Genomic DNA, 17787 nt, shown 5'->3' on the forward strand with positions numbered 1-17787 from the left:
AATTCATTTTGTACATTTTAAACAGAATATGCACAAGGTGCCCCATTCTTAATTTTCAATACTTCCAGTTATCAATGTCAAAATACATGACCAACTTGCATATGATGGATTTGCACAAGAGAACAAAGCTTGAGACCGTACAGTCACACTTTTGTTGTAAATTATATTGGCGTGTCTTACGCCACCGAGTCCTATACAACAGCAGTTAAAATGTGTTTGCTTAATATGTCAGTCTTGGCACGTGATTCATTTACAAAATGAAAAGTTGTTAATGGCCACATGAATAGCAAAAATCTGCAATCTCCTCCTGTACAATCTCAGAAAAAGGGGTTTAAAAAGGGCACATCAAGTGCAAAATGGAGCAGTCAAGGCACAGGGTCCGCCAGAAGCAGCGTCAGTATCCGAGATGAACCAACTGTTACTCAGCAGCAACTGCACATGGCGCCCCCTAAAATGAAAACAAATGTACATTGAAATTCACAGGAAGCATACATTAGGGCTTGTTCACAAATAACACGATTGAAGCCAACTAGTGCGACGAAGAAGGAATTACATGCCATTCGTGAAAAATCGCAGCTGCCTCCAACACCTCCTATCACCTGTCGCTACAACTATTTGCGCACACCAGTGGCTGAGAGACAGAATGCGCCCTGTGAGAGCCCACTTGATCCCTCTCGCGGCCGGGGTCGGCCAAATTCCAGGTGTCACACACAAACATCCAACACCCCTCGCTGGACACTTAGAAATGTGTGGCCATTCGCACTGTCAGCACAAAAATAGTGAGCAGGCGACCACTTTCAAGCTGGCTGTGAAATTTGTCTAAGTGCCCCCACAAGTGTGGCGTTGCAAAGCAACACACGTGGTGTGCATGTGTATCACACGTGTGCGCACATGCTGTGCTCCCCCCCACATGGGGAGAGCACACTTGCATGACATGCTGATATGTATTTACAGACATGATCACATGGGGGCTGGACAGCCACGTCCTCAGCGCACACAGCATGGCAAGGCGGCCTCTCAGTGAGCACACGCGGCTGGGCTGCAGCGTCCACACACAGCACACCTCCGCAGGCTGCTCCATATGAAAACGGACTGTCAGATCACGCAGCAGGCGATCTGAATGTCACGCGTATCCGGCAGAACACACTTACCGCAGGACGATGACAACATGACAAGCCAACAGTGCCACAAACACGCCACTTTCAGTCACGTATCATCAAAAATATGCTGTAACAAACACCGTTTTATCAGTTATTATTTTTACTCTTTAAAAAAAAGTTTATCTCCTTGTTGATTTTAGCCATTTTACTTGACTGTCATTAAGACAGTGGCTGTAGTGCAGTGGTAAAGTTTCCGTCTTGAATCTGAGCTTTTGTGAATTGCAGGTTTGAATCCCGTGAGAGACATTATTTATTTAATTTTTAACCAGGGTTATTTAACCACAGGGGTCTGTATTGTGTCACCTTTTATTTATTGTTAATATCAACTCAGTGATATTCACTAATTATACAGCTAGTTTTCATTTTATTTTTCCTTCACATCAGCGGCACGATGTGGTGGCAACACGTTCCAGCTGCTCACACTGTGTTTGTGCACGCAACATGAATGTGCACAAAACCATTGCCGGTGTGTCATGCAGGTCTGTACGTCTCTCCAACAGCAGGGTGATGATTTGTGGTTCCCCATTTTGTGTTTGGTTCACGGATTTTCTTCCAGTTTTCTGTGTCTTTCATGTTATGTGTGAAAGGGCCCTTACAGGTGGTGCATTCACACCGGGCGCGACATGAGCGAGAGCAGTGACAGGTTGCCATGTAATCCCTATGGAACGACGTGTTTTGGCGCCAAGTCACGCAGCGCGACGCGATGGACGCGACGCGAGGTGAAGCAATTTTGGAGCGATTGGTGCGTTCGTGGCGCGATATTGCGTTGCATCACGTCGTGTTGCCGTCCTCCCCAAAGTTGAAAATCTGAAACTTTTTCATCTCGTCGCGCTGCAATGACCAATCAGGACTGAATATGTAGTGACGTGGAGACTGTCTGGAGTTTGACTGAAGATGTGAACATGTCCTGTATCTGGTAGCAGCCTGTGAGCAGGACTTATGTCTCTTTTGTCCTTTATTTCACAATTATGACAGAGTTTTTGGAGTGAGCAGCAGCCCTGCAGCAGCGGGGAGCGGAGTTTCTTTTCCTTTTCATTTTACCGCGCGCGCGCAAGCGAATCGTCCATGGTGATTATTTTACTTATTAACTACACAGATGTATAATAAAACAAATGGTGACTGGTTTCTAAACACAATTATGACAGAGTTTTTTGAGGAAGAGTGAGGAGCAGCCCCACAGCAAGCAGCGGAGTTTCTTTCTTTTTTACGTGCGCGCGCGAATCGTCTGTGGAGAATATTTTATTAACTACACAGATGTATAATAAAACAAATGGTGACTGGTTTCGAAACACAATTATGACAGTTTTTAGGGGAAGAACGAGCAGCAGCCCCACAGCAGGCAGCAGAGTTTCTTTTTTTTTCTTTCTTTTTTTTTTTAATTGTTTACATGTGCGCGGTTCAACGGGACAGGAGGTCCTCACACTGGGTCCTGCAGAGGCCGAAGGACCGCTGAAAGCAGCCGTCATCCAGACGCAGCTCCTGCAGCAAATAATGATAGTCCCTGAATTGGGAACATCTCATGATGTTTGTCAGCTTTCCACAACAACTCGCTCTGTGTGATCAAGGTCCGTCATATTAACTTGACTGACAACCGGAGCCGGCGAGCGGAATGGAAGCTCCTTCTATTTGATGACGCACCGGGGTGAATTTTCGCAGCAAAAGCAAGCGACACACCGGGCAGATGGTGGCGCATCTGTCGTCACGCGACCCCCGCAAATTTGTAGCGTCTGATCACGCCCCGGTGTGAACGCGGCATTGGATTAGACTTGGCAGATGCCCTGTAAAATGCAGTGAATAAAAGATGGATATATAATAATCCCTTCTAGTTTAATGATTGACAACTCATTAACAATAAACTGTATCAATGTGTCTCCAATGTAATATAATGAGGAAAAACTGATTAAAATCTAGAAAACTGGGTTGTACTAGATCAAGGGTGCCCACAAGTTTTGGGTTGTGAGCTACTTTTAAAATGACAGAGTCAAAATGATCTACCTACATTACAAATGCTAAACATACACTGGCTCATCGGTTAGTGCAGAACTGTAGTAAAACGTGATACTGACAAACATTTTAGTTGATAAAATTATTATCGTAAGTAGTAGTAGTAGCTGTGTGGAAAAAATGGCTTCAGAAGTGGACCTTTAATCTAGAGGTGTTGTTGGGGGTACACCAACCCGCCTCTCCAACAACACCTGCTTTCCGTCCGGATTTATACCTGGTTTGCCGTATGAGCAGGGAGAATTACGTGTGATTTTATGCAGAAAGCACGACCTGATTGACAGGTAAGACGGTTTTATCAGTGTTTTTTACGTCGTGCCATCCTCAGAGACTTTACGCACATTTGGGGGGGGGGGGGGGGGGGGTGTAGCGCTAGTATTTGTTGTTAACATGTCGTGGGTCTTTAGCAAGGACACTCACAGAGCAGCACAGTTTCATAGGAGAAAAAGTGTCTTTGTAAAGCTCACTGCGGGTGAACTGGCGTCACTGCGCTTTGAGACAGACACAATTGTTTTTTCACTTTGACCTGCTGCATGAACATTTCACAGGCATCAAACGCAAAAAGTGACCGGCTCAGCTGAACCCTGGACCTCCCCCTGGGTAGGGGCCATTCTAATGCCATGCAATCACCCCACTATTGCGATTGACGTATTGGGCACCCCTGTACACATCACTGAGAAGCAATTTTGTTTATTTAATATCCTGTAGAAATGCCTGCCCCCTGCACAACAGTGCCATCTGCTGGTTGATCTGGGGATGTTGGCTGGATGATGGATTGAGACCAGGTGTGGTGTCATGACAGAGAAATGTATATAGAAATAGACTATTATTTTTGAGAAACTTTTTTCCTCCGCAGTGGTTACTTTTTAAAACTCCAAAAACATAGCACGTTATTTCAGTCACACACAACTCTAAATTTCAAAGAATGATTAAATGAATGAGATGGTCAAGCATGGTACAGCGGGAACTTATTTTTCATGCATTTCATTTCAAAAGCCTCTGCTTGTTAGAAATGGAGATTTAAATACACAGTTGGTCGAGCAAATAACTTTGTTGTGACTCACAATAGAATGCCACTGGTGTTTTATATTGAGCATGTTTTAGCAATCACATCCAACAACATTATTGTCCTGTGATCAGACACATGGTAGAAGTGCATGGAGGTTTCTACATGCATCATCTGCTCTGATCTACCAGTTATGACACTGTTTACTCGATCTGTGAGCCACAGTGTACAACCCCTGGCAAAAATTATGGAATCACCGGCCTCGGAGGATGTTCATTCAGTTGTTTAATTTTGTAGAAAAAAAGCAGATCACAGACATGACACAAAACTAAAGTAATTTCAAATGGCAACTTTCTGGCTTTAAGAAACACTATAAGAAATCCGGAAAAAAAATTGTGGCAGTCAGTAACGGTTGCTTTTTTAGACCAAGCAGAGGGAAAAAAATATGGACTCACTCAATTCTGAGGAATAAATTATGGAATCACCCTGTAAATTTTCATCCCCAAAACTAACACCTACATCAAATCAGATCTGCTCGTTAGTCTGCATCTAAAAAGGAGTGATCACACCTTGGAGAGCTGTTGCACCAAGTGGACTGACATGAATCATGGCTCCAACACGAGAGATGTCAACTGAAACAAAGGAGAGGATTATCAAACTCTTAAAAGAGGGTAAATCATCACGCAATGTTGCAAAAGATGTTGGTTGTTCACAGTCAGCTGTGTCTAAACTCTGGACCAACTACAAACAACATGGGAAGGTTGTTAAAGGCAAACATACTGGTAGACCAAGGAAGACATCAAAGCGTCAAGACAGAAAACTTAAAGCAATATGTCTCAAAAATCAAAAATGCACAACAAAACAAATGAGGAAGGAATGGGAGGAAACTGGAGTCAACGTCTGTGACCAAACTGTAAGAAACCGCCTAAAGGAAATGGGATTTACATACAGAAAGCTAAACGAAAGCCATCATTAACACCTAAACAGAAAAAACAAGGTTACAATGGGCTAAGGAAAAGCAATTGTGGACTGTGGATGACTGGATGAAAGTCATATTCAGTGATGAATCTCAAATCTGCATTGGGCAAGGTGATGATGCTGGAACTTTCGTTTGGTACCGTTCCAATGAGATTTATAAAGATGACTGCCTGAAGAGAACATGTAAATTTCCACAGTCATTGATGATATGGGGCTGCATGTCAGGTAAAGGCACTGGGGAGATGGCTGTCATTACATCATCAATAAATGCACAAGTTTACGTTGATATTTTGGACACTTTTCTTATCCCATCAATTGAAAGGATGTTTGGGGATGATGAAATCATTTTTCAAGATGATAATGCATCTTGCCATAGAGCAAAAACTGGTGAAAACATTCCTTGCAAAAAGACACATAGGGTCAATGTCATGGCCTGCAAATAGTCCGGATCTTAATCCAACTGAAAATCTTGGTGGAAGTTGAAGAAAATGGTCCATGACAAGGCTCCAACCTGCAAAGCTGATCTGGCAACAGCAATCAGAGAAAGTTGGAGCCAGATTGATGAAGAGTACTGTTTGTCACTCATTAAGTCCATGCCTCAGAGACTGCAAGCTGTTATAAAAGCCAGAGGTGGTCCAACAAAATACTAGTGATGTGTTGGAGCGTTCTTTTGTTTTTCATGATTCCATAATTTTTTCCTCAGAATTGAGTGATTCCATATTTATTTTCCCTCTACTTGGTCTAAAAAAGTAGCCGTTACTGACTGCCACAATTTTTTTTTCCTGATTTCTTATAGTGTTTCTTAAAGCCAGAAAGTTGCCATTTGAAATTACTTTAGTTTTGTGTCATGTCTGTGATGTGCTTTTTTTTCTACAAAATAAACAACTGAATGAACATCCTCCGAGGCCGGTGATTCCATAATTTTTGCAGGGGGTTGTACTATTGATACTCAGCATTTGTTTTATAAAGTTTCAGGCACATTCAGTGTACCTAAATGTCTTACACAGTGCTGTACCTTTGTGGGGAAGTGACAATGTAACAGGGTTATGAGTCTCAGTGTGTTATGCTGTGTACTACTTGTAGACAAATAATTGATGTTCCATGCTGAATGTATACAGGTGCATCTGAAAAAAATGAATACTGTGGAATAAGTTCTTGGATAGTTCAAAAAGTGAAAATATATATTCTAGGCTCATTACACATAAAAAGTATGTCAAGCATTGTGTGTGTCAAGTGTTTGCAAACTTCAACGTCTGTATTGTAAATCCTTGTTTTGTGTTTTGTTTTTGATTGATCTTTTGAAATATTCATATATTTTGAGACATTTTTGAGCTGAAAACTGTGTGTGTGTATATATATATTCAATTTAGGCATATCCAAAACATGACTACAGCAATTCATAATATAAAACATTTTTCATAATCTAAATTTAAATGTGAGGAGCGTGTTAAAACAAGCCATGTTAAATTAAATGTTAATTCCAGTTAGTGTTAGCATATGCAGTTGATATGAACTGCTGCCTAGTGGTTACTTTGGTGCACTCTTTAATACTTGTAAGTACTCAAACCTGCCATAATATTGTAAAGCTGGAGATACACTCCGCATCCAGAAATCTGGCAATCCTCTAAACTTTCAACTCTTCTGAGAACTAATGATTCAAAATCAGATCCAACATTAACAGACCTAAATAAACATTTTAAAAGAAGATTTAAGTCCAATCTCTCCATTCTATATATAATCCTTCTCAGGAAGGTCGTGTGAGCTCCAGTGTCACTGAGTGAATGACTGGAAAATACGAGGTCTGTTAGAAAACTATCCGACGTTTTTATTTTTTCAAAAACCATATGGATTTGAATCACATGTGATTGCATCAGACAAGCTGGAACCTTCGTGCGCATGCGTGAGTTTTTTCCCGCACTGTCGGTTGCGTCATTCGCCTGTGAGCAGGGTTTGTGTGAGCAGTGGTCCACCCCTCCCGTCGGGACGGAGCCGCATGGCGCAAAGCAACGCCGTGATGAAGCCTCACAGGACATGTTCTGGCATGTCCAGATCATCCACAATTTCTCGGATAGTCACACGATTGAAAAGCCACGAAAGCCGTCTGAAAGTCATCTGAAAGTCGTCCTGTGAGACCAACATGGAGGTGCTTTTGTCCGCGCCATGAGCGGCTCCGTGGCGCATCCCTCCGCTTCTCTTTCCATGATGAAAACTCCTGTAACAGTGGAATGTGCCAAAAAAGTACTGATGTCCACGTCTTCTGCCATTTCTGTGTAAGTCAGACGACGTCCCGGATCAACAAAGCCTTCACTTTGGAAATGATCTGGTTGTTTCAGCGGGGTTTCAGCCTGTCGATCAGCGCTCGGAGTGCGCCGCGCTCTCAGACGCTGTGGGCGGTCTTTAAACCGGCTGGAGCATCCTTAATCTGTGTAATCCCCATAAAATCGTCCCTGAAAGCCATCTGAATTTTCCGAACGGTGTCCACCTGGAGGTCTCTCACAGTTTCTGGAAAAATTTGATGCAGCAAAGCTCCAAATTGTTCAGACATTTTATTCGCAATAAAAATCCGACGAGAGGGGTGGACCAGTGCTCACTCAAAGCCTGCTCACAGGCGAATGACGCAACCGTCAGGCGTGAAAAACTCACGGATGCGCACGAAGGTTCAAGCTTGGCTGATGCAATCACAAGTGATTCAAATCCATATGGTTTTTGCAAAAATAAAAAGGTCGGATAGTTTTCTAACAGACCTCGTACTGAGGGCAAGTTGTCAATCTACTAACAGTGAGAAGAATTTTGCATTTCTATAGTAGGAAAAAAATTGACACTGATTGTTTAGTGAAAAAGGGAGATTTGTGTTTCTTGTCTGTCATCTCACCTGCATCCAGCTAAGTCTCACTGTCATGTTGACTGAGACGCTTCTTAGACCTGAGTTCTTTGAGCCAAGCAGGAGAGGAGACCACTCTGGATAACACACACACACACACACACACACACACACTTAGTTTTAAACATGAAATAAGCTTCCAAAGGTTTTTAATGTTTCTGAAAAGCGGCATGGTGCTCTCTGGTCTTACCCTCCATCCGTGCCACCTAAGGGGGGCAGCACTCGTGCAGCTCCAGCCAACCGCGCGGCAGAGCGAGGTGAGCGGGAGAGTTGGGAGGGAGATACTTCTTCATTTGGGCTGTCCTTCCCGTCTTCTCCTCTCTTCCTCCATTTCTTCTGCTCCTTCAGCAGTTCTCTTTTTCAGCTGAGCCTTAGAGAATAAGAACACAGCTTCTCAATGTAAACACACTCATTTACATTATAGTGCAAAGCAAAATGTAAAAACACACGACTGATGCTGAAACTTAGACAGAACTTACAAGCAGGGCAGCTGGGCTCAAACCAGGAATCACGGGAACTCGCTGAGTGGTGGGTGGAGAACAGACTACCTTTGGTTTGGGTTGATCTTCCTCGTCGGAGTCCCGTTGATTTAAAGGGTTCTCCCTCTCTTCTAGTAAGGCAACGAGTAAACAAATCAGGTTGAAGATGCGGTAAAACAATGTAGTGGGGTGTAACGGATCACAAATCCCACAGCTCGGAGCATCTTTTTAGTCACAGATTGATCATTTTTCAGATCACCAAAAGATAAATACCAACTTGGTTTCCATTAAAAACAAAAACAAAAAAACTTAAAGAACAACGAAAACAAGGAAATTTTTCATGTGGCCCTGAATGAAAACAAGATGACCAAGGGTTGCCAGATCAACTATGACCTGGTACATAAATAATGCTTTGTGAGTAATCAGATCTCCAACTTTCTGTGATAACATCATGTTGGCTATAATAACCTGTGGAGTCGCAGGTCCTCCAGTCCTGACTTCCTGTCTGCATCAATCCTGCTCGCACAGACCGCGGTCGGCGTGTTGGACGAGTTCGCCTCTTACCGAGCTCTACCTTTGATTTCTGTACTTTGTTGTCGAGGAACGGTGTGGAGATCTGTGCAAACGGACATACACGCACACAGAGAAGCAAGCACGCAGAGAACCCACTGTGTGACCGCTGATGACCAACAACAATCCAGCCACTTTAAAAGCACATATTCTGAAAGAAAGAGGAGATCAGCAATAAAGTCACCTCAGGAAATGGAGGCAGTTCTATTACTTCTGTGGCTGAATCATTGGCATCGGCATCTTCAGAGGAGACCTCAGGGACTTGATCCAAGATGGCCTTTGGACTAAAGATAATGAAAACAAATGAGAATCATATGTGAACACAGAGTGCAATCAAAACGCTTTAAATTGCTGCATTGCAGCTTGCAGACAAACTCTGGCCCAACTTTGCCAAGCACCTCTTGTGACCACAAGAGGGCAGACGTACCTCAACTTCATATGTGCAGACAGTTGTTGCTTTTAAAATGCTGTCACCATACTTGTTTTAGACATAGAAATGTCCACTGCATATTTCATTAGGCTCCATATTTAGGTGCATTCTGTGGACAAACCCAGTCCCATCATGCTAAAACAGATGTGCAATTAATCTAGCACTCAAATTTATAAACACAACTTTGGTTTCATACAGGGACTTACTGGTTGCACCAATAGTGCCCAGATGTTCATCACATATCCCTGCCTTCTTCTTTCACCATTTATCCAACCTGTACCCATGTGGAATTAGCTTAATTAGGTGTGTTCAGTCAATCATGATGCTGGGACAGGTACGTGCATGTCAGAGGTACAGGACGACTGACTACATGCATCATTCATCATAATTAGCCACCAGAACTAAACTTGACTCTCCCAATTCCACCTTAAGGCTACTTACTGACTTTACAATAAGACTTAAATGTTAGATAGCTCTCTGAATTCTTTAGGCTTCTATTTTTTATTATTATATTTATTTGGATGTGCTCAGTTTGAACCAAATCGTCTTGTGTGCCTGTATTTGTGTACATGCAGGTATTGAAGCTATATGAACCTGCAGACTGACAGTGTTTTAGACGAATCTCTTCCCTACCTGTCGGATTCAGGTGTCGTCTCATCGACTCCATATTGTTGGTCTGTCTCAAAGGCTATTAAAGCATCTGTGTCTTTGTCTTCCACATCTGAACAGTAACTCTTCACCTTTGTAACAGACAAAGAGTGGAGAGAGAAACCGACACACTAAAATTAGAAAGTCACAAGAACACAACTCAGAGGCCAAATAGAAAGAATGAATACATACTGTGCATCCAGAAAGCATTCACTGCGCTTCACTTTTTCCACATTTTGTTATGTTACAGCACCCCATAATGACAACATGGAAAAAGTTTTTTTGAAATTTTTGCAAATTTAGTAAAAACAAGAAACCACATGTACGTAAGTATTCACACTCTTTACTTTGTTGAGTCACCTTTGGCAGCAATTACAGCCTCAAGTCTTCTTGAATATGATGCCACAAGCTTGGCGCACCTATCTTTGGGCAGTTTTGCCTATTCCTCTTTGTAGCACCTCTGAAACTCCATCAGGTTGAATGGGGAGCGTCGATCTCTCCAGAGATGTTCAACACTGTTTGGATTCAGGTCTGGGCTCTGGCTGGGCCACTCAAGGACATTCACAGAGTTGTCCTGAAGCCACTCCTTTCATATCTTGGCTGTGTGCTTAGAGTCATTGTCCTGCTGAAACAAGAACCATCGCCTCAGTCTGAGGTCAAGAGCGCTCTGGAGCAGGTTTTCATCCAGAATGTCTCTGTACATTGCTGCATTCATCTTTCCCTCAATACTGACTAGTCTCCCAGTTCCTGGCCCTGAAAACATCCCCACAGCATGATGCTGCCACCACGTTTCACTGCAGGGATGGCACTGGCTAGGTGATGAGCAGTGCCGAGTTTCCTCCATGACGCCTGGCATTCAAGCCAAGGAGTTCAATCTTTGACTTATCAGACCAGAGAATTTAGTTTCTCATGGTCTGAAAGTTCTTCAGGTGCATTTTGGCAAACTCCAGGTGAGCTGCCATGTGCCGTTTATTAAGAAGTGGCTTCCATCTGGCCACTCTACCACACAGGCCTGATTGGTGGATTGCTGCAGAGGTGGTTGACCTTCTGGAAGGTTCTCTCTCCACAGAGGAATGCTGGAGCTCTGACAGAGTGACCATCGGGTTCTTGGTCACCTCCCTCACTAAGGCCCTTCTCCCCCAATCACCAGGAAGAGTCCTGGTGGAACACAACTTCTTCCATTTACAGATGATGGAGGCCACTGTGCTCACTGGGCCTGTCAAAGCAGCAGACATTTCTCTGTACCCTTCCCCTGATTTGTGGCTTGAGGCGTACCTTTTCGTCAAAGCGTGATAAGCAAAAGCACTTTAAGGTGCATTTTAGCATTTATTTTGCAACTCAAAGTATAAAACAAATTGTTGTGTTGCTGCATGAAGTAACAACTTTGTTTGCATATCAAGAGTTTTTTTTTCTATTATTTTGGAACAGAATGGAAATTCTGGGCTGTTAAGAGGGGCATTGTCTGTTAATAATTTGAGGTCAAATTAAAGCATATTGGAGTACTTCTGTAATATATGTCACAGAAGTCTAAAACAAAATGTGTGAGGTCTATATTTCATTTCTGGCAAAACAGTTTATGTGAGCACAGTTATAGCATTGTGGGACTTTGGGGGTGTCTAACATGAAACTTAAAATGTATGAAAAGTAGATTAAAAAAAACAGTATGTAGACAAATGTAGATTTAAAAAATGCAAACCTTTTTGGTATAATGGCCTAAGCAGAGGGCCACCCCTTTGAGTCTGCTCTGCTTGAGGTTTTTTCCTCAATATCATCAGAGGGAGTTTTTCCTTATCACTGTTACCTTGTTCTAGGGGTTGGTTGTGTGAAGCACCTTGATGCAGCTTTGTTGTTATTTTGATGCTGCATAAATTAAATAAATGGATAAAAAATTATTTTACACAATATGATGACTTTAATACTTATCTTCATGTTCTAATCTGCTGCTTGAAAGGTAAAGGCTGACTGAAAATCACCATAAATCATTTCAATTAAAACTATTAAAATCATAATGTCACATGAACAGCTGTTTGTGAACTCTGGTTCTGTTTACATCTGTATTTTTCACATAATCATATTTTACAACACCTTTCCAGGACTCTTACACCTGCCTTCACATGAATGGTGTCACATCTGTATGTTGTCTGGACTCTGGTCCTCACAGCAGTTGCTGCTGGAAAGTGTGGGTTTCATGTCATGCACGCAATAATGCAACTGCATATTCAGCTGATAGGATGGGCCATCAAGCATGGCAAGGCTTTTCCAAATAGGAACATACTGAAATGACCAATTATTGAGGTGTCATTTTATCTGGATGAAAAGGCGAATAGCTGTTTCCAGTCATGTTTACCCACAAAAAAAAAAAAAAAAAAATTAAACTGGATCAAACTTGGGATGCCTTAGTTATTTGAGGCCAGAATCCGGTCTCGAGTCTCAGGGATTCCTCATACAGTGAGAGGCCATTTGTTAGGGTCAAAGGTCAACACAGGTGTTTCCAATCATGTTTAGGCTTTTAAAGTTTTAGGCTTTGACTTTGGTTCTGCAGTGTGTCCATACCTTTATATAGAGTCTATGGTTCACACACATAAGGTCTGTAGAACACCCAAGATTTGTTGTTCCCTACACATCCCTCAAACCAAAATCATGTCATGGAGTATGAGACACAGCAGAGGCCTGAGGCTGACCCTGGGTCAGTGATCTATAGGCCAATTATGACTGAGGGGGTGAACCCTTACGTTCCATTGACAGCTTTCACACTAGCCACATGGTCTTGAAAACCATGAACCCACAGACTGGGGACATCATCATCAACAATCTCCATCTTCCTGCCTTCGTAGCCTGTGTCCTCAAACAGATGGATCTTATGCTCTGCACTGTCCTGAAAGAGAAACGGCAAGTTACAGCTAACAGCTAACATATCACATCCTGTGCACATGTTCAGTCCTTCTGACAGCCACCAGGTTTGTGATAATAACTGACCACTTTTAGTGGCCTGAAGGAGCTCAGACTGTAGATGTTCTGGTCATTGGTCCAAGTGCTCCAGCGGGGATACTCTCCTTTCTCCAGCACAAACTGCTCTCCTGCAAAACCTGGACGCTCAAATCCCACCCAACTGAGGAAAGAATGAAAAGACGACTTACACACATTTTCCCAGTAAATGGCAAAAAAAAAACAAACAAAAAAAAAACTGATTACTCACGGTCCCAACTCCACAATGACTGAGCCAACTCTCTCTGTCTTCTCCCGCATGTCTTTGCACTCACCAGACAACTCCAGCTGCTTTCCACGAAAGTTTTCAAACTCAAAAACCACCAACTGCAGCACATGCAAATAAAACGTCCAGTGATGTGCGTAATATACATTGTTTCTTTTTTTAAAAGATATTCTTTTCATTTCAATTAATTGGCATATAGAGGAAGTGTGGAGGTAATAGAACCTTTGCTCTCATTTGACTGGCTACCTTGTATATGGCTCCGGCGCCTCCCTGGCCTTTATCTGCAGGCAGCTGATCTGGATTTCCCTGCTGTTCTGTCATACTTGATGCTACAGAGCACAGGATTTACTGTAATAATAATAATCAGGATTGTTTGACAGGCAGACAATACTTTGCAAAGGTTTTATGCATATTGAATCAGACTACAACTTTTAATAACTAGTGGAGCTCTCAGAGTGCACACAGTGTCTCACACTGTCTGTTTATGTCAGGGCTGGCATTTTTCTTTTGTACCCTTTTATTTCCACATTGTGAAGGCTTACTTTTTTCCTCCTATAAAATTATGTGATCCTAATTATTGACCTTAATCCTGATGTTTGATTCCCATATTTCTAAAGTTTTTTTTTGTTTTTTTTTTAACAAATTTGTATTTGTAACTTGTGAGAGGTACATATACAAAAATCACACATTCGTTAATAACTATTTATATAGGGCTTTCACAAGAATCAAAGCACCAAATAAAAAAACTAACTACAATAAGAGAATAAATACCAATAATAAGTGCACAACAATGACCAAAAATCCAAAAATAAAGAGCCGATAATACTGGGGAAAAAAAACCCTGTGACTTATGTTTTTTCAAGAGCCACTTTTTTGACAGGTGCAAATTATACAGAGGTTTCAGAATAATAGTAGTGCTATGTGACTAAAAGATTAATCCAGGTTTTGAGTATATTTCTTATTGTTACATGGGAAACAAGGGAAACTTTTGTTTACTATTAGCCCAATTTCATAGCCTTAAGAGTGCGCATATCATGAATGCTTTGTCTTGTTGGATTTGTGAGAATCTAATGAATCTACTGGTACCTTGTTTCCCATGTAACAATAAGAAATATACTCAAAACCTGGATTAATCTTTTTAGTCACATAGCACTACTATTATTCTGAACACTACTGTACTTAGGAAAATATTACTCATATTTGCTTGTTGATTTCTAATCCTGATCTTTCATGTTTAGTCACTTCCCTTTGAAGATGATCACTGAACTTGGCTGAACTTTGAACCATGCCAAGCAGGTTGTTTTTTCCATTTCAACCAGACTGTCTGTCTTACTTTGATCCAGTAAAGAGAATCATGTGGTGGATCAAAGCCACATGATTCTCATTACAGAATCTTTGATGCTTTTTGCTAAACTTTGGTCTCATTTGCTTTGACCTTATAATTAGGATCAAAAGTAATCAGAATCAAAGTCAGGTTAAAGACCTTTTTTTACTCAGTTACAGGTCAGTTAATTTCAGGTTAACCAGTTACATTTACTCATTTGCTGTATCTGAGTACCTCATCTACACAGTCACTCAAGTATAACTAATTACCTTTACTCACTTGCAATGAGGATGTGTGGTCCCCCCCTCGCTTTTGAGTGCTTGTTGGTCACACAACAGATCTGGTAGAAATCCACATTGTAATATGGCACGTTTTAAACTGGATGCCCTTCATGATGCAACTCCAGTTATGCATCGAGCAACATTGTGCAGCTTCTGCTATTCCTAAGTCTCCCAGCTAAGTGCTATCAGGACCTACTTTGCTTAATTTCTGAAATGTGTGCACAGTGACATGGCTGCACTTACAGCCAACCAGTTACTTCACTAAATGACACTAATTTTATTGCTTGTTGTAATAGTGGCTTTAAGTCTGTACAAGGCAAGATCTCCTCCTTGATCCAGTTCAGCACCAACATTTACTTGGCCCCAACATCTTAAACTTTTTTACTGGAAGTTGGTATTAAACACTATATATTTAATGAAACATTTTTGGATTAATTCAATTAATTTAATTTATATAGCACCAAATCACAACACAGTTGCCTCAAGGCACTTCACACAAGCAAGGTCTAACCTTACTAACCCCCAGAGCAGCAGTGGTAAAAACTCCCTCTGAGGAAGAAACCTCAAGCAGACCAGACTCAAAGGGGTGACCCTCTGCTTGGGCCATGCTAGACATAAATTACAGAACAATTCACAAAACAAACATACAGGAAGGTCTCCAGCACAAATGCCACACCTAAACATTTACCCAAACATTTTTAGGCAAGTTGCTTACCTAAATATTTTGCACAGTATTGTATATAAATGCCTAGAGGTAATGAGTAATAAAACAATACTTAGCAAAATGAAAAAAAAAAAAGACAATAAAAGACCAACACTGAAAAGCAAAAACATCACAAAAAAAAACAAAAACAAAACAAAAACAAATGTATTACTGTGAAATTACAAGCAGCATTCTGGTGAAACAATTACACAATGAGCGAATCAAACACAGTTGGAAATTCACCCATCAAACTCAGCAATGCAACCGCTGGAAGTTATAGTATTGACTTGTAAAATTCATACAAGGAGACAGGAAGGTTTTCTGCAGAATAGAAATATTAACTTACACCCCACAAATAGTTCTGTTATGAGCAGTACCAAGCATATACACACAACCAGTCAAACATTTGGTCACACTTTCCCATCCAACTGAATGGACCAAATGTTTGACTGGTTGTATGTCTGTCTGTATATATATATATATACACACACACACACACAAACAAAGAGCTGTCAGTGATGAAGTTGATGATCTGTGTTACCTGGATGGCTTGTGCTTCACTGTACCACGTACAAGGCACGCTCTGTTCTTCCCCTTCCTTGTGTCTTTTTGCTGTGGTTGTCTTAGTGTGAGGTTGTGGAGGCCTGGCGAGCGGGCAGTGGAGGCCGGTGGGGGTATTTATGTTTTATTTCTCGCCACAGCAGCAAAAAGCCTGTTGATGCAGCAAGTCTGTCGCACCCATTGTGTCCATCACAGTGCTTCTCAATAGACTGTGGCCTGGCACACTGGCAAATGTGTGCCCAGCTCTGCCATCCTGACCATGACCCTATTATGGGCATGCACATTGGCTGCCAGTCTGAATGGGTGGGTATCAATTTAACTTAATCAGCAATTTGTATCCTTTTTCCTTACAGTTCTTGATCCAGCGTCCAAATTTTTCACCCATTTTATTCTCCATTGTGCCACCCACCAACCTGTTCAGATCTCTTACCCTCTGCACCAGTGTTTGTGACGGGACCAAAAACTGCAGTGACTGCTTGTTCGTAAAATACAATTTTCAATTTATTTTAATTTATATAGCGCCAAATCACAACAAAGTTGCCTCAAGGTGCTTCACACAAGTAAGGTGTAACCTTACCAACCCCCAGAGCGAACATACAGATGACAGTGGTAAGGAAAAACTCCCTCTTATGATTTGAGGAAGAACCATCAAGCAGACCAGACTCAAAGGGGTGACCCTCTGCTTGCAACCGACAATTTACAAAACAATTCACAAAACCAATATACAGGAAATGTTGCCGGTGCACAGGACGGGAGGGCTACAGAAACAGACACCACACCCATCTCTGGATGGAGCTGCACCTCAAACAGAGAGGGGAAAAAAAAAAAAAAACAGAATCAGGCATCAGAAAGACAACAAACAGTATAATTTGTCAGCATTAAGCAACAAGAAAAACAGAAGAAATAGTAAGGTTATCACCAGCCACTAGCCCTAAGCTTCACTAAAAGACCCAGAATTTAGATAAAGTTGAGGCCACAGCACGCTCCGTTTCCTAATAAAATTATAAGAGTAAAAAGCACAGTAACATACTATACCAGTATGCTAGCCATACGAAAGGGAAAATAAGTGCGTCTTACAGTAGTGTTCAGAATAACAGTAGTGCTATGTGACTAAAAAGATTAATCCAGGTTTTGAGCTATGAAATTGGGCTATTAGTAGAAAAAAGTAGAAAAGGGGTGTTCACAATAATAGTAGTGTGGCATTCAGTCAGTGAGTTCGTCAATTTTGTGGAACAAACAGGTGTGAATCAGGTGTCCCCTATTTAAGGATGAAGCCAGCACCTGTTGAACATGCTTTTCTCTTTGAAAGCCTGAGGAAAATGGGACGTTCAAGACATTGTTCAGAAGAACAGTGTAGTTTGATTAAAAAGTTGATTGGAGAGGGGAAAACGTATATGCAGGTGCAAAAAAACAGGCAGTTCATCTACAATGATCTCCAATGCTTTAAAATGTACAAAAAAAAAAGACGCGTGGAAGAAACGGAAAACAACCATCAAAATGGATAGAATAATAACCAGAATGGCAAAGGCTCACCCACTGATCAGCTCCAGGATG

At 41.6% G+C, this 17787-nt stretch overlaps 1 protein-coding gene and 1 pseudogene across 1 annotated transcript; both read right to left on the bottom strand.

The window, feature by feature from the left end:
* Positions 1-228: 228 nt before the first annotated feature.
* LOC117507805 lies at positions 229-11388 on the bottom strand (annotated as a pseudogene).
* Positions 11389-12807: 1419 nt separating this feature from the next.
* Positions 12808-16350, bottom strand: LOC117507972 (beta-crystallin B3-like). Its single transcript, XM_034167706.1, has 5 exons — positions 16214-16350; positions 13611-13693; positions 13350-13465; positions 13130-13262; positions 12808-13028 (listed from the first exon to the last, which is right to left on the bottom strand). The coding sequence occupies exons 2-5, from the start codon at positions 13683-13685 to the stop codon at positions 12882-12884; spliced, it is 471 nt and encodes a 156-aa protein (XP_034023597.1). The 5' UTR covers positions 13686-13693; positions 16214-16350; the 3' UTR covers positions 12808-12881.
* Between the last annotated feature and the right edge of the window lie 1437 nt (positions 16351-17787).

Source organism: Thalassophryne amazonica, chromosome 3, assembly GCF_902500255.1.
Source record: "Thalassophryne amazonica chromosome 3, fThaAma1.1, whole genome shotgun sequence".
Classification (NCBI taxonomy): domain Eukaryota; kingdom Metazoa; phylum Chordata; class Actinopteri; order Batrachoidiformes; family Batrachoididae; genus Thalassophryne; species Thalassophryne amazonica.